Genomic DNA, 27,938 nt, shown 5'->3' with positions numbered 1-27,938 from the left:
ATGTAAGCACATGGGAAGGCATCCCAAGGCCTGGCTACAAGTTTAAGTAGCAAAAGTAAAAAATTTCACCAAGAACTTTGTTAATTTTTGAATAGCTTTTAGTGAAAATCTTGGAAAAATTCACAATATTTTAGGCAAAATCTTTGCAAGAGGTAGATAGTACAAAATCATAATTCACCTTCTACGGACGCGCTCGACACTCTCCAAGCTGTAGGAAATTTTCACCCCATGTCCGGGCTTCCTACTTGAGAAAGGAGGCATGGTCTCCGAAACGTCGTAAGGTGTCGACGCAAGCTCCAGTCTGTTCCCCTTCGTGAGAGGAAGGTCCATGTGCTAAAGGAAGCCCGGACATGGGGTGAAAATTTCCTACAGCTTGGAGAGTGTCGAGCACGTCCGTAGAAGGTGCACTTTGGGTGAATTAAATATTGTGAATTTTTTCAAGATTTTCACTAGGGATCGACCGATATCGTTTTTTTAGGGCCGATACCGACCGCCCCCCCCGACCCGCCGCACCCCGAAAGACCCCCCACACCGCACCGGCCCCATTGCCTCCCCCATCCCCGGTTTTATAATTACCTGTTCCCGGGGTCCACTCCACATCTGGCTCCGGTGGCGTCCTCCTGAACTGTCACTGTGCGCACTGACTGTGACGTCACGTCGCGCACGTCACTCGTCATTGCGCACAGCATAACGCAGGACGCAGAAGGAGCAAGAAGTAGCGTGGTCTCCGGGAACAGGTAATTATAAAACCGGGGATGGGGGAGGCAATGGGGCCAGGGCGGTGGGGGGTGCGATGCGGTGCAGTGCGGTGGGTCGGGGGGGTGGTCGCGGTGCGGCGGGTCGGGGGGGGGGGTTTGCAGTCGCGGTGCGGAGGGCGGGGCATTATCGGCAAGGTAATTGCCGATACCGATAATGCCCAAAATCGTGATTATCAGCCATACCGATAATCGGTCGATCCCTAATTTTCACTAAAAGTAACAAAAAGTAACAAAGTTGTTGGTGGCGTTTTTTACTTTTGCTACTTTGATTTCCAGTGAGTTGGGAGCCCTCACTTACAAAACGCAGTTTATCCACCCAAGTGTGAACAGGTGACAATGCCTGCTGGCTACAGCTACCACTTGTCCACTCCATGAAGTTGTCGGTGTGTGGCCCAGTGCATGCTACAATAGAGTTGGATTTGGCGTAGTAGCTATGGACACAGTAATTTCATTATTCAAACTTTCAAAACATGATTTCTCATGTGTGTATGTTACGCCGAGCGCTCCGGGTCCCTGCTCCTCCCCGAAGCGCTCGCGGCGTTTCTCTCCCTGCAGCACCCCGGTCAGACCCGCTGACCGGGAGCTCTGCACTGACATTGCCGGCGGGGATGCGATTCGCACAGCGGGACGCGCCCGCCCGCGAATCGCATCCCAAGTCACTTACCTGTCCCGGTCCCCGACTGTCATGCTCTGGCGCGCGCGGCTACGCTCTCTTGGGCGCGCGCGCCAGCTCTCTGAGATTTAAAGGGCCAGTGCACCAATGATGGTGCCTGGCCCAATCACCCTGATTAGCTTGCACCTGTTCCTTGCCTACTTATACCTCACTTCCCCTGCACTCCCTTGCCGGATCTTGTTGCCTTGTGCCTTGAGAAAGCTTTACTGTGTTACCCATACTGTGTTCCAGACCTCCTGCTATCCCACCTTTGTCTACGAACCTTGCCGCCTGTCCCGACTTTCTGCTTCGTCTGACCTTGCTCTTGTCTACTCCCTTGTACCGCTTATCTCAGCAGTCAGAGAGGTTGAGCCGTTGCCAGTGGATACGACCTGGTTGCTACCGCCGCTGCTAGACCATCCCGCTTTGCGGCGGGCTCTGGTGAATACCAGTAGCAACTTAGAACCGGTCCACCGACACGGTCCTCGCCAATCCCTCTCTGGCACAGAGGATCCACCTCCAGCCTGCCGAATCGTGACAGTGTACAAACCTTTTCCATCTCCCAAAAAGGTGGAGAAGAAAAAAATTTGTCAACTTTGTTTTTATTCAAAAAGTTGTTTTTTTATTGTCTATTGCTTTTTCATCTTCAATATCCTGTTGCAACTCGCTCTCTGCTCTGCTCTACTATTCCCACCAGTCCTCCACCTCCTGCCCTTGCTGCAGCTACTACCCGCTAGGCCTACACATACACAAACCATGATTCCAAAATAAGGGATAATTTCTTTCAGCTTGTCATAGAAAAGCTATTTCTTTTTCATTATTTTGGACATTATGATGATGATGTTGTTACTACATTGTACTTTATAACTTTTAATAAAAACATATTTTGGACACCAATCCTGGTGCACCTTTAAGAAGGGATAATTTCTAGAATGCTTGAAAAAATCTATTGCATCTTTATTTGCCAGATTTAAAACCTGTTGCTACTATCAAAAAGGGATCATTTTAAGAACACTTGGGAAAAAGCCATTGATTCTTCTGATACCTCTGTGTGCATTTTAACACGACAGGCATCTGCCAACAACAAGGGATACTTTATGCAGCTTTTTTGCGTTTTTAAAAAGCATCCAGAATCCACTAACATATTGGCCCTGATTTACTATTGTAAAATCAACATGTTTCATCACATTGCGCCAGAAATTCTGTCTGTGGCAGAATTTGCGGCAGTATTGAAAAACAAACTGACTAACTCTCCATTTTACTGAGAAAACCCAACATTTTCACAAAAACCCAACATATTTACTTAAGGTTTCCACGGAAAATGTGGTTGATTTGAGCTGAGAAAAACCCGACAGATCAGAGCATGTGTAAAAAAAGCAAAATGTAGGGAAAGTTCAAAATGTAGGGAAACCTTAGTAAATGCTGTGGGAAAAAAATAGTAGGGAATTAAAAGCCACAAAAGAAAACTACACAATACTCTTAGTAAATAAGGGCCATTCAAAAGATTGCTCATGTCTAATGCTAAAAGTATGCATACCCAAAAAACTGGGGAAAAAACGAAAAAACTTCCTGGAGAAGAATTGACTTGTATTAAACTGAATTGTTCCAGTCAGGTATAATATGATCAGGTAGCTGTCGGCGCCTCACATTTAGTGTCTATGGACGGTGGATGGTACGCAGGGAAAAAAAATTGTGCATAAAAATCCAGGGGTGATCTTCTTACATTGGATTATGGTAGTTTATCTTCTGCAAACAATTCTACGCTGACTTTCGTTTTACAATACAGTAGACAATTTTTGCAGATAAAAGGGATAATTTAAAAATGTATACACATTTTATATGAAGATGAAAAGTTATTTTACATTTTACAAAATGGGTATCGAATTGGCTCACATAGAATGTTCACATATATTGTTCACAAAAGTGTTAAAATTAGTCATATCCAATTGGCTTAACCCCTTAATGACACAGGACGTAAATGTATGTCCTGTTACTCAACGCACCAGGATGTACATTAACATCCTGTACATGATGTTAGCACCGGAGCGCACTAATGTCCGCCATTAATGCCTCAATACTGATCAGGCATCTGCGGCAGTGCGGACATTCTAATGGATGATCAGGTTGGTTGCCGTCATGGCCACGGGGATCCATTGATCCAAGATGACGGATGGAGGTCTCCTCACCTGCCTCTGCTGCTCTCCCTGCGTCGTCTTCTCTGCTCTACCTTTGCGCAGACCAGAGGAGTAGATATCAGTTATTACTGATCAGTCCTATTTCTATGCATAGTACTATGAATAGCACTATGTTCCCCTATGGGGACATAAAAAGTACTAAAAAAAAAAATGTATGTATAAATAGAAAAATATCTAAACATGGGTATGATTTGAATCGGATTGACCCAGAACATGCCGGCGATAGGACTGCTCTGAAATATGTTGTCTCATAGATAGCAATTATACTGCTTGCTCAAGGAAATGCTGCCTGCTAGGGAGAGGAATGCAGTGGAAGTGGAGCAAGCTACGGAGCAGATATCTAACCAGAATGAGAGTCAACACAGATAAAAGTGACCAGAACATAGGTGCAGAGAGGGTCACTCCGCAATTCACAATTGCTTTCGCAGTCCATTACGGATTTATTCCGATCAAGCACCTGAAAAAAGATGGTGTATTCCCGAGCTGCTTCTCCAGCAGGCCTTTCAGAGGGGTTAGATCCTTCAGAGGCTGAAGAGCTCACTCCGGCGGCCATGTTCCGGAACATTAAACAACTTTTCCACACAGCTTTGGCTAAGGCTGTAGAGGATTTCACCTCCCAGGTAGAAGAGCTGGGATGCCGGGTGTCCGATATGAAGGCTAAGTTAGATGTCCTGGCTTATGCAGTGGAGGATGTGGAGTCCTGGATGAACATGCGGCCCAGCAGAGAGACCTTGAGCTGAAGTTGGAAGACCTTGAGAATAGGTCTCTGCGGGCCAAGATATGGATTTGCGGCCTGCCCAAATCTGAACTGGACCTGACTAAAATGGTAACCTCTTTATTTTATGAATTGACCCCACAAATAGAACTGGAGTTTCTCCGTTTTGACCGTATTCATAGAGCCCTGGCCAAGTCAGAAACTCCCGACTTACCTCGGGACATTATCCTGAAATTGCACTGCCCTGAAGTCCGAGATATGCTATTCACTGCTGCCCAGATTCTGCCGGCTCTCCCTGGGGTGCCACCCACGGTCAAACTTTACTCAGACTTGGCTCCTACTACCCTTGCTAGTCGCAGGAACTTTGGTCCGGTGACTTGAGCTTTACAAAGAGAGCAGGTCAAATACCGGTGGGGCTTCCCCTTTTCACTGTTATTTCACTTGATCACACCCATCAAGTCCACGCATTGCAAGAAGCCCGTGATGTCTTGGGCCAGGAGCGTATTGCCTTCGTGGATTTTTACTGCAGCGGCAGGCATTAACCTCCCAGTCACTTTCTTCGGCATAATATTACAGAGAGGGGCAGATAGCTGTGTGTTGCCTCATACATTTAAACAAACTGCCTCAACTTCATAAACCTTAGCAGAGGAGGCAGGAACCATTTTTCAGCACAATTCAGTGTCTTTTTTCCACAAAAAAATCCTCTGCTGGTTATATTAGTCTGTAGATGGTATAATACACAGCAGTCCATTCCTAATAGTATTTGACAGAGTGCAATTTTGTGTTTAGTACACAGCTTTTTTTTTACTGCAGCCCTGTTGTGTACTGCTGGTGTTTTACAAAAAATTATATATAAAAATATTTTTTTAAGGGTACTGTATCGCATTTATGTGCCCTCATAAGTGCATCCCGCATACGTACATCTAAGTAGTGTGCTAATTTGTACCTGTTAATCTGTCAAGGGCCTACCTACTGTGATAGTCCAGGCAAAAGTACTCACCGGCTGGTGTTTTACTCAGATACTTTTGTAAGTGTACTGTAGAGCATTTTTCTGCCCTCATCAGTGCATACCTACATCAAAGTAGTGTACTAGTTTGTTCCTATTAATCTGTCAAGGACCTAGATACTGTGAAAGGCCAGCCAAAAGTGCACACCTGCTGCTGTTCTAGACAAATACTGTTTTAAGCGTAGTGAAGCGTATTATACTCCGCTCATATACGCACTAAGTATGTCAGGCAGAGAAGTGCCCGGATGTGCACAGACGAGTGGCAGAGGCCTAAATCCTTAAGGCAGAGGTCGCAGCAGACTAAGGGCGAGTGGCAACAGGAGTCGAAGTGAGAAGCCTGAGCTCACGTTATCGTGTCTCGGCCAACAACCCATCTGCCGTAGTTGATTGGTTAATGCGGTCAGCAGTCCATTCCTAATAGTATTTGACAGAGTGCAATTTTGTGTTTAGTACACAGCTTTTTTTTGACTGCAGCCCTGTTGTGTACTGCTGGTGTTTTACAAAAAATTATATATAAAAATATTTTTTTTAAGGGTACTGTATCGCATTTATGTGCCCTCATAAGTGCATCCCGCATACGTACATCTAAGTAGTGTGCTAATTTGTGCCTGTTAATCTGTCAAGGGCCTACCTACTGTGATAGTCCAGGCAAAAGTACTCACCGGCTGGTGTTTTACTCAGATACTTTTGTAAGTGTACTGTAGAGCATTTTTCTGCCCTCATCAGTGCATACCTACATCAAAGTAGTGTACTAGTTTGTTCCTATTAATTTGTCAAGGACCTAGATACTGTGAAAGGCCAGCCAAAAGTGCACACCTGCTGCTGTTCTAGACAAATACTGTTTTAAGCGTAGTGAAGCGTATTATACTCCGCTCATATACGCACTAAGTATGTCAGGCAGAGAAGTGCCCGGATGTGCACAGACGAGTGGCAGAGGCCTAAATCCTTAAGGCAGAGGTCGCAGCAGACTAAGGGCGAGTGGCAACAGGAGTCGAAGTGAGAAGCCTGAGCTCACGTTATCGTGTCTCGACCAACAACCCATCTGCCGTAGTTGATTGGTTAATGCGGTCATCCACTTCATCACAAGTGACATTTGACACCCCCAGTCAACAGTGGTTCCTCAGTGGGTTCCTCAGACACAACCCTCAGCTTGCATGGCCCGGGAGAAGTCCCTGTCCTCCCATTGCCTGTGTCCTATGCTGTTCCCTCCCCTACAAAAGTATCTTATGCTGTGGGTGCAGCTGAGCCAGCAAGGCGGTAGCAGGGTTGGGGGTCAGCGTGGTGGCAAAAGTGGAAATTCTGGAGCTTGCTGCACGCCACTCCCTCTTTCAGCCAGCCAAGGCTCCACCACCTCAGCTGAAGGGGGATGTGTGTCATACAATCCCGTCCCCCCTCTCCTTTCTTTTCTTTCTTACCCTCTTTTTTGTCGAGGTTTATCTCCTGGTTCTTTTTTGTGGTGGCATACTGCGAAACTTACTAGTCTCTCGGACCTGTTGATGGACAAAAAATTAACCTTTATTGAACTGTTACGTAGTCGTCACTCTCTCCCGCCGGAGAAATTGTTCTGAGCACTCCAGATTTTGTCTTACTATTCTTCACTGGGCCCCAAGGGGTTTCACGTCACCCCGAACTTTTATGAAGCATCCCTGTTGTATCATCCTGCGCTACTGGGTCTATTGTCTTGTTTATAAGCCCATATGAATACTCCCCCCGGAGACCAGAAATTACGCTTTATGGAAGCCTGGAAGAGTGATCTACATGTGTCCTTATGTATGCCACAGTGGCATGCCTGTTTTACGGCTATTAGTAAGGGTAGCTGGCAAGTTTCTTTAATGGAAACGTCTCTTAAGGTTTTACATAGGGTGTATATGGTCCCTTCCAGATTGCTGTGTGTTACTGGCTGTCCGGTTCGTGGTACAATGTATCATGTGTGGTGAAGTTGCCTCGTGGGGTGGGACTGTGGAATCAGGTCTTCAATATTCTAGCCGATGTATGTGGAGGCATACCTCGGACTCCTGCCTTTTGTTTATTGAGTCATAGATCATGCAGAATTCCGTTTCGCACTTTTTCATTTGGCACAGTTTATTTTCCTTGCTTTACGGATTCATATAGCATCACATTGGAAAACACCTATTTTATTAATACAGAAGGTTATAGATAGGGTCAATTTAATCCTTTTAAATGAAAAATTGTCCGTGATCCGGGAGGACACTACTGATAATTTTACTTTATTGTGGGATGCCTGGCTTAATTCCTCTTATTGTCCTGCTTTACATCACTGTATGTCACTTTATTGATGGAGGTGGGGGGATATTCTGTTCTGTGTTTGTTTCCTGAGGGGCAGCCGTCCATTTCTGTATCTTTATATTGAATTGTTGCTGAGCCACAATGTTATCTAGGTTATATTTTGCCATCTTTTCCTGGCCTGTTTAACGGGCTTTTGCTTGTTTGCAATATCCTCTGTTTATTTGTTACTTTGAGCCTGATAGAGCGTGATTTTGCATATCTGTATCATATGTATTGCCATATTTTACTTTTTTCAATGAAAGCTTCTTGGTTTAAGTGACAGGAACATGATCCGAATTGTGAAAGATGCACTTTAAACTGAAGTTAAAACCTAGACAGAGGGGCAATAAAGAATGATTTAAAAATGAATCTTGTGTCTTTTATTTTTTAAATGCTAGTATACAGTGTTTGAATTATCATACTTCACTAACAAAGATTACTTAAGTTAATGCTGTCAAATTACTCAAATACCAAATTAATATGATATGATTCATATCAAAGAGTGTAAGATATGCCACTAAAGCAACTGCAGTTTGCTTCTGTGGTCCTAAATGATCAGTGACTATACCTTTTTGTGTTATTAGCGTCTGATGTGAAAACCTTGCCAGAATCTTCAGAATAGATGAAATGATCTGCTCTACTTTACTATAGCCAGCAGGTGTCACTTGAACATAACCTAAATTCCATATAATATATGCAAATTTGCACAGAGATGGAACTAACATAGAATTGCTGGAGGGCCAGTGAACAGTATTAAGCTCTCCTAACCTTTCATTTAGTTAGAACAATTAATATACTACTATCACTAGCTTAGGAGATCACTTTTTTATGAGAACAGTACTGACTTCAATGTTTCTCATTAGTTGGCATATATTTTAACAGGAAACGGTGTCTGGACAGCTCTTGCCTACTGCTGTGAAGCTTTATTATTAGATGTATGAAGAGTTCATGCAGTGCAACTTAGAGGTTATCCAGGAATAGAAAAACAGAGCTAATTTATTTCAAAAACTGTTCCCTGTCTGTCTCCAGGTGGGGTGTGGTATTACAACTTGGCTCCATTCACTTCAATGGAAGGAGCTGCAGAACCACACCCAACCTGGAGACAGACTGTGAGCAAAGAAAATAGCTCTGGTTTCCTATTCCTGGATAACCCCTTTAACTCTTTTGTCAACATACAGTAAACTAGCGATCTATATAGATTGCTGGTTTAATGTAACCCCGTTTTTCAGTATTAATCTGGTAATATTTTCATCGTCCTCATATTTGGGGAGATTTATCAAAACCTGTGCAGAGGAAAAGTTGCCCAGTTGCCCATAGCAACCAATCAGATCGCTTCTTTCATTTTTAACAATGCCTTTGCAAAATGAAAGAAGCGATCTGATTGGTTGCTATGGGCAACTGGGCAACTTTTCCTCTGCCCAGGTTTTGATAAATCTCCCCCATTGTCTGTGCTCTGACATACATTCACCAGGAAGGCATTCATTTAAAGCAAAAATACACAGCTACATCTTGTGTGGTAGGGAATCTCATTACTCTGTCTCCAAAAACTCAATAGCGATTACCACCAGGACAACACCCCATACATTGCAGGGTTTGATTATAATTAGTGGAAGAATATCTTAAAGCATACATCAAAAGTAACATGACACATGAAGCTACTATAGTCTGCCACATATAAAAAATTACCATATCAGTATAAGTATAGGAAGTTAGGTAGAAAGACGTGGGGTCGGCACTGCTCTGTCTGATCTAGGACTATACTGTGGTGGGGTGCACGGCGGTGCTCTGACTTCAAACAATAATCCATATAACGTATAGAAAGATGAAAATGTCACCAATGCTGGTTCCTATTAATCTTCTTTATTGAACATACTCACATACATGGGGAGAGAGACGACGTACAGGGGAACAGCTGACTGGCAACGGGACCGTTTCACATGATATACATGCTCCTTCTGGCCTTCTAGGAAGACAGGCAAATAAAACTGGGAAAGTAGGTGTGTAGTACAAAAAAAGGACCACTGAAACACCCCCTTAATAAATAATACCCCTAATTATTATAAGACTCCAAATACGATTATAAACCCACAAGCAAAACCTAAAGGAGTAATTTATAAGTATATAAAAGCATACATTTTATTGATAAACATTAAGATAAAAAACACATGTGTAGAGGAAAACAATGCATCAAGAAAATGCGGCAATACCGGATATCCTGCAGCAAAGATGGCAATCTAGTGGTATAGCATGTAAAACAATAATAATATAGCAAATATGTACCTACAGACACCGATCCGCACAAGAAGAGTACATACATATATATATATATATATATATATATATATATCTAAATAGAGGTAGTCCACAGTTGCATATATAATGTGCAGAAAAAAGGTAAGGTGCTGTGTGCTCATGTGCATATTATATGCCAAAAATAAGGTGCATAATGAAACAATGATGAAGCATGATACCCACAAAAGACAGGTAATGTCTCAAAGACAATGCAGGGACCGTGATTCCGCCACCCCAACTTGCGTTCCGGCATGCTGACCTTCGTCCGGGAGTGGCGACATCCTCAGCCATCAGACCTCATATATCAATTGTGACCCAATCAAAACATGAGAAAGTAATTACTGCACTTAATACACCTGTAAGACTTACTGTGTAGTTGTGAATGGCACACGCCAAGCCACCGACTCCATCCCCGGTGTCCGAAGAGGCTGCGTCACATGACCCACGAATGCATCACGTGATCAGAATCACTAAGACGCGACCCCCCAAACACCCTCGAGAGGCCGCGGCCGAGCGCGTGCATTAGTGACACACTAAGTGTGAGTGTGTAATGACATCTAGTGGTGGGCAGCAGTCATTACAGACTATTATTGAATAATCATATATGAACAGGGCACTACGGGATCAGGACAAGTAGATCAGTATACAAAAACATACATGGATAATAATATTCATAGAAACATAAATAGTAATGAAAATAATTATTATGATTACATAAATATTGAAAAGAAAAAGGTGTATGACAAATAATAAAAAATGAAGAATGATGAAAATACTGGGAAATATTAAAAATAAATAAATATAAAAAATGACTAGTAAATACAAATGACAAACAATATAGGAAATTTAAATTAATATGCATAAGGTGATGCAGGTACAATTATGATTGTAAAGGGGGCTGAATTAAAAATAAGAGTGAACAAAATAGTGTGTAAGTAATGGGCAGTGAGTGTGTCCAAAATAGCAAGTGCAAAAAATCATATCAGTATCAGCCAGGTACCAACCAAGCAGCAACAGTCTGACATTACCAGAGTGGGCGAGCACCATTGTTTTTGGCAATTCCCAGCCTAAATAACACCAGCCTCTTTCTGCCTAAGCTCAGGAGTGCCTGGGCCTGTAAGTATCAGCTCTTCACAATACCAGGGTAATAATATTAGGTTAGCGATAGCTTTTTTTGGGACCTGGTTCACATTATACATTTTTAACATGCATTTATTTAGTTTTTTAAAATGCCTCTAGTGGCTTAATCACTAAATGTAGGACTACACTGGACCAGGAACAATGTGAGTGAGTGGACTTCTTTGCCCAGAGTATACAGTAATCTATATGTATACCCCCCAAGGAGTTAACTAACTCAGCTGGACCCCCACATACCGTCAGCCCAGCGAGGGGTCAGTAAAGCAGTCAACTATACATATCCTTGCTGAGCAGGAAGGGGGAGATTTATTAAAACCTGTCCAGAGTAAAAGTTGCTGTGCTGCCCATAGCAACCAATCAGATTGCCTCCTAATTTTGCACAGGCCCTTTTAAAAATGAAAGAAGCAATCTGATTGGTTGCTATGGGCAACTGAGCAACTTTTCCTCTGCACAGGTTTTGATAAATCTCCCCCGAAGTATCCAATTTATAACTCTGGCAAAGCATGAACTGTATGCATCACTACTTACCTCTGTAGATGCTTAAACTATGGCATTTTTGTCTCGGCATGCTACGATTTTGATAAATTGCCACTCAGCCCAAAACTGAGTTTAGAAAAAAAAAAAAAGTGAAACTTAGGCTCAAGAAGATTCCACAGAGTAGATTCCACATGTTTCACTATATGCATCCTACTATAGGAGGAATAGTTAGTTATACATTCATTTTTGTTGTTATTGCTTTTTCAGGACTCAGAGGATTTTTTTAATCCTAATTGTTCCTTCTGGAGCTATTCAAAAGCCAACTTGTCCGGTCAGTGGTCAACTCAAGGTTGCAGACTAATAATGACCAACAAAACACATACAAAGTGTTCTTGTAACCATTTAACGAACTTCGCTGTGCTCATGGCTCATGTTACAATTAAGGTAAGTTCTAATTCTTGTCATTGCAGCATAGGTGGTTTAGTTTTTTTCTAATGAATCTCTGTATTAAAGTGTATTTTCAGGTGTATTTTATTTTATTTTTTTAAATGTGCTCGTAAAAACGCCAGAAATTTGTCAGTTTTTGGAAAAATAATGTGCTTTATATAAATTGATGGGAAAGTGGGACATGTATTTTGCATCAGTAAAAATAAGTGACAATTTTCCTCCTTTCGTTTTCCTCCTTCACATATCTTTTTTTTTTTTTTTTCCACTGACAGGCCATGTTCACAAAGCTGAAAATGTGCAGAGTGTCCTCCTGGAAAATATGGGCGGACATTCCGCACATTTGCTTGATTTGGCAGCACTAGGACTGCGTGGAAATGCAGCGAAATTTGCCGTGTGCACAGTGCAGCAGAATCCCATGGAGGCGAGGTAGCCCTGTGTGTCTGCTCATAGCAGACTCTACAGCGTATTTCACACTGTACAGCGGATTTTGCAGAGTGAAACACGCTGCAGATGCACTTCATATATATTGTTTGTAAGGTAAAATTGAGCGGCAATATTTTTTCCTAGTTCACCATACTGTAAAACTGAAATGCTAATTTTATTCTACAGGTCAGTATGATTCTAGAGATACCAAATTTTAAAGAATTTGAATTAAAAAGTTAAAAAATTGATCTGTGCATCGCCATGTTCTGATAGCCACCTTTTAAAATTTATTCTCCTATGGTGCTTATTGTTTTTGCCATCAGCTGTTCTTATTTCTCGTAGTACTTTTGCACAGTATTGCCTTTTTGATAAAATGTTTTCATTTTTTTCTGATGTGTCGTGACAAGAAATTGTCATTTTGCAGTTTTAAATTTTTTTGTATTTACACATTAACTTTGCAGGATCAGAAATGTAATAATTTTATATTTTGATCAATTCTTAAAGATAGGGATAAGATATCTGATCACGGGGATCTGACTTCTGGGACCCCCCCGGCGTTCTGAACATTTATATTCGTGATGTCACGCCACGCCTCCTCCATTTATGTCTATGGAAGGGGACATGGCCACTATTGTTACTTGAGCACAGCCGTCACACCCCCTCCCATAGACCTTTGTATGGAGGGAGCGTGCCATGAGGCCACGAACACGGCTGCTCAAAGCCAGCATTCTGAACATAAATGTTCAGAATGCTGGGGTGCCTCCCCGTAGATCGTGGGGGGTCCCAGCGGCCGGACCCCCGCGATCAGATTTCTTATGCCCTATGCTTAGGATAGTGGATTAGATGTCTAGGGGCGGAGTGTCCTTTTAAAGGGGAGCTCCACTACTTAACAATGTATCCCCTATCCACAGGAAAGGGGATAAGTGTCTGAGCGCAAGGGGTCTGACTGCGGGGACCCCAGCAATCTCCTTCCCGGTGTCCTGACTCTCCCCATGCACAGACTGGCCACCCAGCGGTCGGACCCCCCGCAATCAGACACTTATCCCACCTTTTATAAAAACCACCTTTTATTAAGAAAAAAAACAGGTAATACACCTAAAGGGGTATTCCAGGATTTTTTTTATTTTATTTGACTATGCTACAGGGGCTGTAAAGTTAGTGTAGTTCATAATATAGTGTCTGTACCTGTATTTGACTGTTTTCTCACAATTCTTATGTGATTTTCTCCCCAATATTTATTTTTAACAGCATACAAAATGACTGTTGTCTCAGATTTTTGCCAGGTTGCAATGCGGCCAAGACCTGAGCCTGTCTGCTTCAATGGGTGGAGCGATCGCTTGGTGGGAGAGAGATCAATCTGCAACTAATGCAACAGCTGTAGGCACCCTGATTGAAAACCACATGTTAAACTTAAATTATTTGCAGAACATGGAGCCTGAGAAGGTTGTTAGACAGAAAAGAGAAAAAAGATAATGGGTGTTGAAGCATGGTGGAGAGCTTTGTGGATAACTGATAAGTTAAAATTGTATTCTAAAGTGGATGGGCAACCAGGGGACAGACCTATAAGCCTTGTAAAGCCAAACAACATCTTATTTTTTTTAGCAAACATGCATGATATCTACCTGGTTGTGACATAGCAGCACATTTAAAAATGTGTGCATTTAACACCTATTCGTCTGGTTTAATCAAACTTGCCTTATACCTACCTGGTCGTAAGATAATAATGCAGTTCAAAGTGTTGAAAGTTAAAGTTGACTAGTAGGTGAGTGAAAAATCACCCCCCAAAAAATCTAACTAACCTTAAAAATATGTCTAGTAAAGGAATTGTTTGACGGGGTGGAGGACAGAAAACCCCTGCCATTACCTCTGCCAGTAAGAATGTTGGTGGCAGTACCAGCACCAGTGTAGCAGCAACATCAGCCAGGTGCCTGGTGGTAGTAGTAGCAGCAGTCTTGTCAGCTATCCCAAGTTATCACTGTCTGCCTGAGGTTGTGTGGTTTCACAGGAGAGTACAGATTGGGTGAGTCGTAGGTCTCAGGAGGAGGATGAAAAGTCTGATGATATGATGGTAAGCCAGCTGTCAGTGGATTCCTCCTTGTCTACAGTCATATGGCCCAGTGGAAATGTCTGTCCTAGACGGTCTGTTTCCTCATCTCCTTCTTTGCTTCCATCCCCCCCCCCCACACTGCTACTCGAAAGGTTAGCACTTGCCAGGAGGAGGGGTTGTAAAATGAGAGTCAAGCTTTGGAGTGTGTTGCCGACATAGTGGTGGCGGAAGCAGTTGCTGAGGAGAGGACATGGGAATCAGTTACAGACTAGCTATCATAAATTACTCTGTACCTAGAACCCTCCAGCATCTGTCCCTGACTGACCTTGACACTAATCCCGGCTTTTATTTTGTTCAAACCCCCCCCCCCTCCCCCTTTGTACCTTTTTTCCGGCTTATCAGCCTGCACAGTCATCGGTGGTCCAGTGAGGGAGGAAGTGGGCATGGCCCGGCAGGCGCAATGCCATCTGAAGCCTGGCTGGGCCGTCCTACGCCCTTCTTCCTTCCAGGCTGAGTACAAGGCAGGGATGGCAGCTTCTGTGTCTTCTCCTCTATGTTTGGCATTTCACATGCCATATATAGTGGAGGAACGTCCGAGTACAGAGCTGCTGTGCCCTGCAGGAATAAAGTAAAAACATGGTGGGTTCACAATTTGTTATAATAAATATAAAAATACATATATATATATATACATATATATATATATATATATATATATATATATATATATATATATATATAGTAGAAGAAGAAACAAGGTCCGGCACTAGGTTGCAAGTAAAAACTTCTTATTCTTTTATTTCAAGATTCTGCGGTACAGGGTAGAAAGTCTGATGCGTTTCGCTAAAAAGCTTAATCGTAGACTGCCGTACAATCACAGGGGACAACTTAAAATACCGGAGGTATAAGTCACATGACTAACCTCGTCATTGTTAATAACATGTTACATATAAAACCTGGAATTGGAATCCATTCAGAACACTAATCATGGTGTCTGTTCACACTCTTAGATTATCATGTACTGCGTTAGAAACTATTTCATATTTATTATTCGCTGATTGCAAGACTAAGAGTTTCCTTAGCAATAAATTATATTGTAAGATGGGTTTTGACCTCTTATTAATTTTATATTTCTAATTTTAAATTTTTAAAATTCGGAGTGGATGAAAATGGAGTGTGAACTAGACGTACAAATTGTCATATAAATACGGAAACCACAATAGGGGGGGAGGAGAAAGGAACAAACAGGCAAGAAGAATTCAAATTTAGCACGGGAAAAGAAAGATTTTTTATATATACATATATATTTACCATTATCAGAATACGCACATGGGAAAAGCACACAATGCAGTTAGTGCGTAATATTATACGCTACTGACTGTCATATGAGAGCAACATCAATTATTTGTGTGTGAATATTAGCAGGATGAAATAAATGGAGACCATTGATGTGCAATTTTTTATGATTTTTATTTATAATTTTTTGTGTATATATTATTATTATTATTAATACTTTTTATCTTTAAATATTTCTTATTTTTATTATTTATATTTTTATGTATTTATCTTCTTGTTATTTATAATTTACTAACATTTATTACTATGCCATAATAGCCTAGATAACATTGACATCTTTCCTATTTCATTGTATTAATTAATTCTTTATTGTTTTTTATTTTTATTTTATTTTTATTTTGTTATTTGTTTTATTGTTATTATTTTATATCATTATTGTTATTATATTTTTTTTTATTTTGTATTATTTTTTATTATTTTTTATTTTTGTTATTATTTATTCCATGTTACTATTTTTATAGTTATTATTGTAAATATCATTATTTTTAATTTTTGATACTTTTTATTATTGATATTTATCGTTATTATTATTTCTCCTTATTACTAGTAAAATCCAAGTGTGGATCCTATCATGCTATTCCATAACATAAAATTAAGACATAATTACCCTACATAGTTGGATGGATTATGTCTATAAATACAGTGTAGGTTATGACGTTGTCAATCCACACTGGATTGTTTGGCTTATTAATAACTATAAATACTATTCCTACAAAATATAACCTAACAACAATGCAATATTATGGACAAGTTAACATCATATCCATTCTTTTATTTAAACCCTCTGGGTATCTAGTTCCCAAGAGGAACATCCAATAGGTCTCACGTTTATACATCCTGTATTTGAGATCTCCACCTCTTGGCCCCAAGGATATTTTCTCCAATCCGGAGACACGGAGGCTATTTGCCTCTCCCCCATGTATTTCTCTTAAATGACGGGATAACATGGAGATAAATGGTAGATTACTCCTGATATCCGACACATGTTTTCTGAATCTCATTTTTAATGAGTTGCCTGAGCAACCCACATATTGTAATTTGCAAGTTGTGCAAGTCGCCACATACACAATATTTTTAGTATTGCAATTTATGTAATTTTGTATACTGTGTGGTTTTCCCGTAGTGCATGATATCACTTGATTTGAAACACTCATATAGTCACACGTTAAACATCGATTGTGTCCACATTTCCAATTTCCTTTGGCATTGAGCCAATTTTGGCTATTTGTTTTGATATTACTTTTACTTTCAAAAAGACTTGGGGATATTTTAGACCCTATAGAGGGACCCCTCCTAGATACAATAGCAATACCTCCCACTACAATATTTCTTAAAACTGGATCAGTTTCAAGGACTGGGATGTATCTGTTTATAATATTTTTTATTTTATTAAATTGGGTGCTATACGGTGTAACGAAGAAAGGTCTCTTGAATTTAGATTTAAATTTACTACTTTTGCCTCCTGCATTATGTGATTCTTCCTGTTCCTGTCTCCTCCTAGAGTATGCCACTAAATCCCTCCGATCGATTTCATTAATTTTCTTGTGTGACTGATTCAAGATTTTATCATTATAGCCTCTATTTCTCAGCCTGACACACAGGTCTTCTGCTGCCACTTTAAACTCATCGTCTCTCGAGCAATTGCGCCTGATCCTGCAGAGCTCCCCAAATGGGATATTATCCAAAACATGTTTTGGGTGACAGGAGGATGCCCTTAATATGGAGTTAGTCACCGTTTCCTTCCTGTAAGGAAGGACTTCTATAACATCCTCTCTGCCCACCAATGTGAGATCTAGGAAATTAATACTATCTTTGTTAAAGAACGATGTAAACCCTAAATTGAGGTCATTGGATCCAATGTATTTAACAAAATTCTCAAATTCATCCTTTGAATCTTTCCAGATTATTAAAATATTGTCAATGAAGCGCCCTAGCCAATGTATACTATTCAAGTATGGATTATCGATATTGAATATGAACTGGGATTCCCAATAGAACATAAAAATGTTCGCAAAAGAGGGGGAGTATTTAGCCCCCATCGATGCTCCCCTGGTCTGAAGGAAATAATCACCATCGAACATAAAATAATTGTGTTTCAGCAAAAATTCTGTTGCGATGGCGATGAAGTCCCTCAGACCAGGGGAGTACGGGCTATATTTTTCCATGTGTAAGGATAAAGCTTCTAAACCCTTGGACCAAGGAATAGATGGATATAATCCTATGACGTCACACGTTGCCCATGACAAATCCTTGCCCCAAGTGATATTTTCTAGAACATTAATGGCATGTTTTGAATCCTCTATATATGTAGGAGTAGTCTTAGTGAGGGGCTGCAAGTAGTGATCCACCCACTCACCAAGGCGCTCTAGCAAGGACCCAATGCCAGCGACAATGGGTCTCAGGGGAGGTGGAAAAACCCCTTTATGCACCTTTGGGAGTGAGTGGAACACCGGAATTATGGGATGAGAGACAAAGAGATATTCTTCTAGTTTCTTGTCCAAAACCCCCAATGCTACACCTTCCTCTAGCACCTTTTTGAGTTTCAGTTGAAATATTTTAGTGGGATCTCCACCTAATTTGCAATACGTTTGTGTGTCTGACAATATTTCCATATTTAATTTTTTGTATAAGCCGGCATCAAGTACTATGATGTTTCCGCCCTTGTCGGCATTGCGAATTACAATGGATTTATTGTCAACCAAATCCTTCAACGCACCTCTTTCGCTTTTATTCAAATTATCATATAAGCTAGTGGTGCAAGATTCTTGTTTTAATTTAACCAAATCCCTCTCCACCAACTCCTGGAATCTATCCAGGGCCTCAGGTCTGGAGGCCACAGGATAGAACCCAGGGTTGGCAGAGAGGTACGGCTTGTCCAATTTATCATCACATTCCACATTTTCCATCTGTAAACTTATCAAGTTTAGCTTAGTTAATTGATCTTGAAAATCATAACACAAATCTCCCCCACCCAATATAGCTAGTTGTTGACAAACTAGCCAGGGGACTAACTTTTCATGCCTGGAGGATATGCAGGACGACTATGGACATGATGTGGACTTGGGGAGGGAAGGTGTAGCAGGGGCCAGATCAACAGCTATATTGGGTGGGGGAGATTTGTGTTATGATTTTCAAGATCAATTAACTAAGCTAAACTTGATAAGTTTACAGATGGAAAATGTGGAATGTGATGATAAATTGGACAAGCCGTACCTCTCTGCCAACCCTGGGTTCTATCCTGTGGCCTCCAGACCTGAGGCCCTGGATAGATTCCAGGAGTTGGTGGAGAGGGATTTGGTTAAATTAAAACAAGAATCTTGCACCACTAGCTTATATGATAATTTGAATAAAAGCGAAAGAGGTGCGTTGAAGGATTTGGTTGACAATAAATCCATTGTAATTCGCAATGCCGACAAGGGCGGAAACATCATAGTACTTGATGCCGGCTTATACAAAAAATTAAATATGGAAATATTGTCAGACACACAAACGTATTGCAAATTAGGTGGAGATCCCACTAAAATATTTCAACTGAAACTCAAAAAGGTGCTAGAGGAAGGTGTAGCATTGGGGGTTTTGGACAAGAAACTAGAAGAATATCTCTCTGTCTCTCATCCCATAATTCCGGTGTTCCACTCACTCCCAAAGGTGCATAAAGGGGTTTTTCCACCTCCCCTGAGACCCATTGTCGCTGGCATTGGGTCCTTGCTAGAGCGCCTTGGTGAGTGGGTGGATCACTACTTGCAGCCCCTCACTAAGACTACTCCTACATATATAGAGGATTCAAAACATGCCATTAATGTTCTAGAAAATATCACTTGGGGCAAGGATTTGTCATGGGCAACGTGTGACGTCATAGGATTATATCCATCTATTCCTTGGTCCAAGGGTTTAGAAGCTTTATCCTTACACATGGAAAAATATAGCCCATACTCCCCTGGTCTGAGGGACTTCATCGCCATCGCAACAGAATTTTTGCTGAAACACAATTATTTTATGTTCGATGGTGATTATTTCCTTCAGACCAGGGGAGCATCGATGGGGGCTAAATACTCCCCCTCTTTTGCGAACATTTTTATGTTCTATTGGGAATCCCAGTTCATATTCAATATCGATAATCCATACTTGAATAGTATACATTGGCTAGGGCGCTTCATTGACGATATTTTAATAATCTGGAAAGATTCAAAGGATGAATTTGAGAATTTTGTTAAATACATTGGATCCAATGACCTCAATTTAGGGTTTACATCGTTCTTTAACAAAGATAGTATTAATTTCCTAGATCTCACATTGGTGGGCAGAGAGGATGTTATAGAAGTCCTTCCTTACAGGAAGGAAACGGCGACTAACTCCATATTAAGGGCATCCTCCTGTCACCCAAAACATGTTTTGGATAATATCCCATTTGGGGAGCTCTGCAGGATCAGGCGCAATTGCTCTAGAGACGATGAGTTTAAAGTGGCAGCAGAAGACCTGTGTGTCAGGCTGAGAAATAGAGGCTATAATGATAAAATCTTGAATCAATCACACAAGAAAATTAATGAAATCGATCGGAGGGATTTAGTGGCATACTCTAGGAGGAGACAGGAACAGGAAGAATCACATAATGCAGGAGGCAAAAGTAGTAAATTTAAATCTAAATTCAAGAGACCTTTCTTCGTTACACCGTATAGCACCCAATTTAATAAAATAAAAAATATTATAAACAGATACATCCCAGTCCTTGAAACTGATCCAGCTTTAAGAAATATTGTAGCGGGAGGTATTGCTATTGTATCTAGGAGGGGTCCCTCTATAGGGTCTAAAATATCCCCAAGTCTTTTGGAAAGTAAAAGTAATATCAAAACAAATAGCCAAAATTGGCTCAATGCCAAAGGAAATTGGAAATGTGGACACAATCGATGTTTAACGTGTGACTATATGAGTGTTTCAAATCAAGTGATTTCATGCACTACGGGAAAAGCACACAGTATACAAAATTACATAAATTGCAATACTAAAAATATTGTGTATGTGGCGACTTGCACAACTTGCAAATTACAATATGTGGGTTGCTCAGGCAACTCATTAAAAATGAGATTCAGAAAACATGTGTCGGATATCAGGAGTAATCTACCAGGTATCTCCATGTTATCCCGTCATTTCAGAGAAATACATGGGGGAGAGGCAAATAGCCTCCGTGTCTCCGGATTGGAGAAAATATCCTTGGGGCCAAGAGGTGGAGATCTCAAATACAGGATGTATAAACATGAGACCTATTGGATGTTCCTCTTGGGAACTAGATACCCAGAGGGTTTAAATAAAAGAATGGATATGATGTTAACTTGTCCATAATATTGCATTGTTGTTAGTTTATATTTTGTAGGAATAGTATTTATAGTTATTAATAAGCCAAACAATCCAGTGTGGATTGACAACGTCATAACCTACACTGTATTTATAGACCAAATCCATCCAACTATGTAGGGTAATTATGTCTTAATTTTATGTTATGGAATAGCATGATAGGATCCACACTTGGATTTTACTAGTAATAAGGAGAAATAATAATAACGATAAATACGGTATCAATAATAAAAAGTATCAAAAATTAAAAATAATGATATTTACAATAATAACTATAAAAATAGTAACATGGAACAAATAATAACAAAAATAAAAAATAATACAAAATAATACAAAATAAAAATAAAAAATAATAACAATAATGATATAAAATAATAACAATAAAACAAATAACAAAATAAAAATAAAATAAAAATAAAAAAACAATAAAGAATTAATTAATACAATGAAATAGGAAAGATGTCAATGTTATCTAGGCTATTATGGCATAGTAATAAATGTTAGTAAATTATAAATAACAACAAGATAAATACATAAAAATATAAATAAGAAAAATAAGAAATATTTAAAGATAAAAAGTATTAATAATAATAATAATATATACACAAAAAATTATAAATAAAAATCATAAAAAATTGCTTATCAATGGTCTCCATTTATTTCATCCTGCTAATATTCACACACAAATAATTGATGTTTCTCTCATATGACAGTCAGTAGCGTATAATATTACGCACTAACTGCATTGTGTGCTTTTCCCATGTGCGTATTCTGATAATGGTAAATATATATGTATATATAAAAAATCTTTCTTTTCCCGTGCTAAATTTGAATTCTTCTTGCCTGTTTGTTCCTTTCTCCTCCCCCCTATTGTGGTTTCCGTGTTTATATGACAATTTGTACGTCTAGTTCACACTCCATTTTCATCCACTGCGATTTTAAAAATTAAAAATATAAAATTAATAAGAGGTCAAAACCCATCTTACAATATAATTTATTGCTAAGGAAACTCTTAGTCTTGCAATCAGCGAATAATAAATAGGAAATAGTTTCTAACGCAGTACATGATAATCTAAGAGTGTGAACAGACACCATGATTAGTGTTCTGAATGGATTCCAATTCCAGGTTTTATATGTAACATGGTATTAACAATGACGAGGTTAGTCATGTGACTTATACCTCCGGTATTTTAAGTTGTCCCCTGTGATTGTACGGCAGTCTACGTCAGACTTTCTACCCTGTACCGCAGAATCTTGAAATAAAAGAATAAGAAGTTTTTACTTGCAACCTAGTGCCGGACCTTGTTTCTTCTTCTACAAGTGAGTAGCCGGAGGCGGTACCGGCCGGTCCATGGCACAGGTGGCGAGCTGGGCGTGCACTGGGTGAGCGACTCACAAATCAGCCTTGATATATATATATATATATATATATATATATATATATAAAACCTGATAATGATAACCATAATAATAACCTGATAATGAGCGTGCATACCATGCTGGCTCATTACATGATATTGAGCGTGCATAGCATGCTGGCTCAATACTTGATAATGAGCGTGCATACCATGCTGGCTCATTACATGATATTGAGCGTGCATAGCATGCTGGATCAATACATGTATGCTATGCATGCTCAAAATCATGTAATGAGCCAGCATGGTATGCACGCTCATTTTCAAGTATTGAGCTAGCATGCTATGCACGTTCAATACATGAAAATAAACGTGCATACCATGCTGGCTCAATTCCTGATACGGTACATGTATAACATTACAATACATGTAATGAGCCAGCATGCTATACACGCTCAATATAATGTATTGAGCCAGCATGCTGTGCACACTCAATATCGGCTATTGAGCCAGCATGCCATGCATGCTCAAAATCATGTAATGAGCCAGCATGGTATGCACACTCATTATCAGGTATTGAGCCAGCATACTATGCACGCTCAATACATGAAAATAAACGTGCATAGCATGCTTGCTCAATTTCTGATAACGAGCGTGCATACCATGCTTGCTCATTACATGAAAATGAGTGTGCATACCATGCTGGCTCAATACCTGATATTGAGCGTGCATAGCATGCTGGCTCAATACATGTAATGAGCCAGCATGCTATGCACGCTCATTATCATGTATTGAGCCAGCATGCTATGTACGCTCAATATCAGCTATTGAGCCAGCGTAGTATGCAGATATTGAGCCAGAATGCTATGCACACTCAATACATGTAAATGAGTGTGCATAGCATGCTGGCTCAATTCCTGTTAATAAGCGTGCACACCATGCTGGTTCAGTACCTGATATTGAGCGTACATAGCATGCTGGCTCAATACATGTAATGAGCCAGCATGCTATGCACTCTCAAAATCATGTAATGAACCAGCATGGTATGCAGGCTGATTGAGTATTGAGCCAGCATGGTATGCACGCTCATTTTCATTTATTGAGCCAGCATGCTATGCACACTCAATATCAGGTATTGAGCCAGCATGGTATGCATGTATTGAGTCAGCATTTTATGCACACTCAATGTCAGCTATTGAGCCAGCATGGTATGCACGCTCAATACATGTAAATGAGCGAGCATAGCATGTTTGCTCAATTCCTGTTAATGAGCAGGCATACCATGCTGGCTCAATACATGAAAATGAGCATGTCTGAATACCTGAATGGCTGAATACCTGATAATGAGCGTGCATACCATGTTGGCTCATTACATGTATTGAGCCAGCATGCTATGCACGCTCAATATCATGTAATGAACCAGCATGGTATGCATGCTTATCAGCTATTCAGCCAGCATGCTATGCACACTCAATACATGTAGAGTAATGGCCTAGAACAAATAAATGTTACCGCCTATGTCATATTTCAAATCATGTCATATATATAAAATAAAAAATATATCCATCAATTCTTCCACATCAATAAAATTAGAACCGGTGCAGCACTCCATGGCGTCAAAAAATATAAATGTATTCCTTCAAAAAATGTGAAAAAGGCAGCAAAGTTTCGATCCTCTTCAGGATATGTCATATATATATATATATATATATATATATATAATGTGTGTGTACTGACCTAAATATGATTATTCCTCCTTATGGTATGGTGCAGATTTTCCTCCTCTCTCCTCTATACAATCTTTACTGCAGCTGGTGCTGCAATGAGAAGAAGGGAGAGATGCAGGGTGTGGGGATATGTAAATTGAGTGTGCCGCACGAGCACTGTGCTCGTTCTTTGCCTGTTTCATGTACAGGCAGAGATCGAGCTGAGGACACGCTTTCCGGACCAGGATTAAAAATGTAAAATAAAAATTATGAAAGGTAGATTTTTTTTAAATAAAATATATCGCAAACATTTTTATTCATGCATAATCTATATTATATAAAAAGTTATGACATGTTCAGAGCAGGAGGGTAGTGGCAGTGGCAGTGAAGAAGAGCGCAGCCGAGGTAGGGGAAGAACACCTTTCAATCGTAACAGACATAAGGCTGCTGGTCGGATCAGCTCAGGTGATGGTGATACTGCTGCATGTTTATGTTCTAATAAAAAACCTTCCAGAGGAGGGGCACAGTCAGATGGGGCAGTCCCTGACTGGTATTCTGCTGTGTGGAAATTCTTTTCTACCTTACCAGATGCAGACAACATGGCACTGTCACCTCTGCAAACAGAAAGTCAGCTGTGGCCAGGGTCGAGTGTAGGAACTACATCTCTACATAGGCATATGGAGTAGCATCACAAGGCCGCATGGGACAGTCAAGACACCCCACAACATAAGAAAACCTTGCTGCTACTGCTATTGATGCCCCTTTCAGATCCCTCCCAACTATTTACCAGCCAGGCCTCGTATACAGGCAGCACATTGTCTGTCTTGTTTTAATCTGTGTCCTCCTCCTCCTCAATCCTGTCAGTTATGTATTGGAGAATATATGTCAACATGCAACAGTATTCTCCCAATCACCCTGTTATAATGTGTTTCAGTTTGCACCTGGCCAAGTTGTTGGTGGCGCAGGCCCTCCCTTACCATCTTGTTGACTCCACTGCTTTCAGACAACTGATGGAGTGTGCCCAGTCGAGGTGGCTTATACCTAGTCACCATTATTTTGCCAGGAAAGCCGACCCCAGTTTACACAATCATGTGGAAGTTGTCAGTGTGCAGAACAGTGCATGCAGTAAAAATGTGCTTTCCACTGGCTACAAGTCCCACTAGTCTGCTATCCCCCTGGCTGCTGCTACTTCCAGTAAAGCCTAGGAAATGTTGTGCCATTTGGGCCATTTCATGAAGTTGTCGGTGTGCAGCACAATCCATGCATTTTTAAACCTCCTCCTGTCTACAGTTACCACTAGTCCCTGTTGTGCACAATCATGTGGCACAGAGGGTGGGCCATTTCATGCAGTAGTCGCAGCAGTTGTGTGTGCAGCACGGTGAATGCAATGCAAAATTTGAAAAATTTATTTTTAAACCTGCTTTCCGCTGGATACTACTAGTCCCTCTAGTCCAGCCTCACCCTTGCTGCTGCCACTTCCAACCAAGCCTGGGCCTGGAAAATAGGTTAAAAACCTAAATTTTTAAATTTCCTGCTGTCTGCTGGTTACTACGACTCTAAGGCCGGGTTCACACGGCAGAATTTTGGCACTGAATTCTGCATGAATTTATAGCCAATTCACTTCAATGGGATTCGCTGTCCCCTTCACACAACATAATTTCTGCTGCAGTATTTCTGCTGCAGGAATTCCATTATAGTGAATTGGCTATAAATTCAATTCTGACGTATGAACATTATTTTACCAGCCCACCACCTCATGTATGCTGGATACTAATAGTCCCTCTAGTCCAACAGCCTTGGTGCTGCTGCTTCCAGCCAGGCCTTAACCCCTTAACGACACAGGATGTATATTTATGTCCTCCGCCAGCTCCCACGATATGCCGCGGGGTCACGCGGTGTCCCCGCGTCATATCGGGTCGGTCCCGGCAGCTATCAACGGCCGGGACCCGCGGCTAATAGAGGACATCACCGATCGCAGAATACAGCGCCGGACAAGGGAGCAGAGAAGTGTGGCCATGCTGCCGGCTTCTATAGATTATACAGGAGGATTTCAACAGGTGTCAGGAGTGACACCCGCTGCGATCTGTCTATTAGTACAGGTACTGCATCTCCCAGCATGGAACAGTCTGTTCCATGCTTTACGAATTAGTGGTATCTAAATAATGTATAAAATAAAGAGAATAAGGTACAAAAAAGTAAACGCACACTTTAAAAAACACATAATTAAAATACATTATTTATAAAAAGTTTCACAAAATTAATTTAAAAAGTATATTATTTTTACAATTACATGGCCCCTTTATCCATTTTTAATACTGCTGGCTACATTACATAAATTGGTCCCTGATTAAAAGTAAAAGTAAAAAAAATTTTGTTCTAAAAAATATTCATTTCATTCCCTGCTATTTTTTCCATCCCTACTGTATTTTTTTTTTTATGGTAACCTGCGACGTTTAATAAAAAAAAAAAACTTCAGCCCTTTTTTGGATCGATAAAGTCCAAAAAAGAATAAAAACCGCCCGCAAAAATGCCAAAGTTAAAACCCACATGGCGTTTTTCTTGCCACGATTTCTGTGAAAAAATGCCATAGTCTCAACATGCTGCGATTTAGAAAAACTGCCAAGGAGCAGAAGAACAAAAGAGGAGTGAAAAAACACCCAAAAGGATTAAAAGAATGGCAAACTGAATCATCAGAGTTTGATGCCCAGACATTATTGGCTCCTTACTTTATCATCAGGTCCTCATCCTCTATATGATGACAATAATTCGTATAACCCTGCCGCACACTATGCCCTGTTATTATCCTGCCACACATTGTGACCCCAGAAAAAAATCCTGCCACACACTGTGCCCTTTTAAGTATAACCCTGCTGAATGTAACCCTGCCACACACTATACCCTCTGAATATAATACTACCACACACTCTGCCCCAGGAATATAACTCTACCACAAACCATGCCCTCTGAATATAACCCTGCCACACACTGTACCATCTGAATATAACCCTGGCACACACTGTGCCCCCTCAATATAATTCTGCCGCACCTTGTGCCCTCTAAACATAACCCTGTCGTTCAATAAAACCCTGCCACACACTGCGCCCCCTGAATATATACTACCACATAATAGTATATATGGCACATACTGTAGCAAATGAAACCACCAAATAATAATTTTTACAAAATACGTCATACTTACCCCACATATAAATTTATTACATATACTGTATCCTCCACATATGAATTAATTTCATACACTGTAATCCTCATATAGGAATTTATTCCATACACCGTACCTCTTATATATGAATTTATTCCATACGCTATAACGCCCACATATGAATTAATTCCATATACTGTATCCTCTACTTATGAATTTTTTTCATATGCCATAACCCCCATATATAAATTTATTCCCCATACACCGTAACCCTCTTATACAATTTTTTTCCAAACACTGTAATCCCCATATATGTGTCACGATCACACCATATCGGTCCAGCAAAGACATTAGAGAGAGTGTGATGGTGCAACGGTTAAGGCCACCAGACCTCTGGGTATCCACTACTAGTCCCAGCAAGTCACCAAATTAACCCTTAGATAAACGTGTTTCCACCAGAGCTGCCTTCAGATAAGTGAGCTCATATATTTAGAGATCAAAGACCAGAGCTGATTAATTAAACATTTAATCTGATAAAAGGTATCACAGTGCTATATATATATATATATATATATAT

General features: G+C 40.5%; 1 protein-coding gene across 1 annotated transcript in view; it reads left to right on the top strand.

Moving 5' to 3' along the window:
• The window catches only part of ADGRL3 (adhesion G protein-coupled receptor L3), a 961,109-nt gene that overhangs the window by 518,836 nt on the left and 414,335 nt on the right, over positions 1-27,938 (top strand). Inside the window, exon 15 of the mRNA XM_056570909.1 lies at positions 11,786-11,962. Within this exon, the coding sequence (XP_056426884.1) occupies positions 11,786-11,962 (177 nt within the window). The remainder of the gene's footprint in view (positions 1-11,785; positions 11,963-27,938) is intronic.

The sequence above is a fragment of the Hyla sarda genome, chromosome 1, assembly GCF_029499605.1.
Source record: "Hyla sarda isolate aHylSar1 chromosome 1, aHylSar1.hap1, whole genome shotgun sequence".
Classification (NCBI taxonomy): domain Eukaryota; kingdom Metazoa; phylum Chordata; class Amphibia; order Anura; family Hylidae; genus Hyla; species Hyla sarda.
This window is presented reverse-complemented; position numbering and strand designations above follow the sequence as displayed.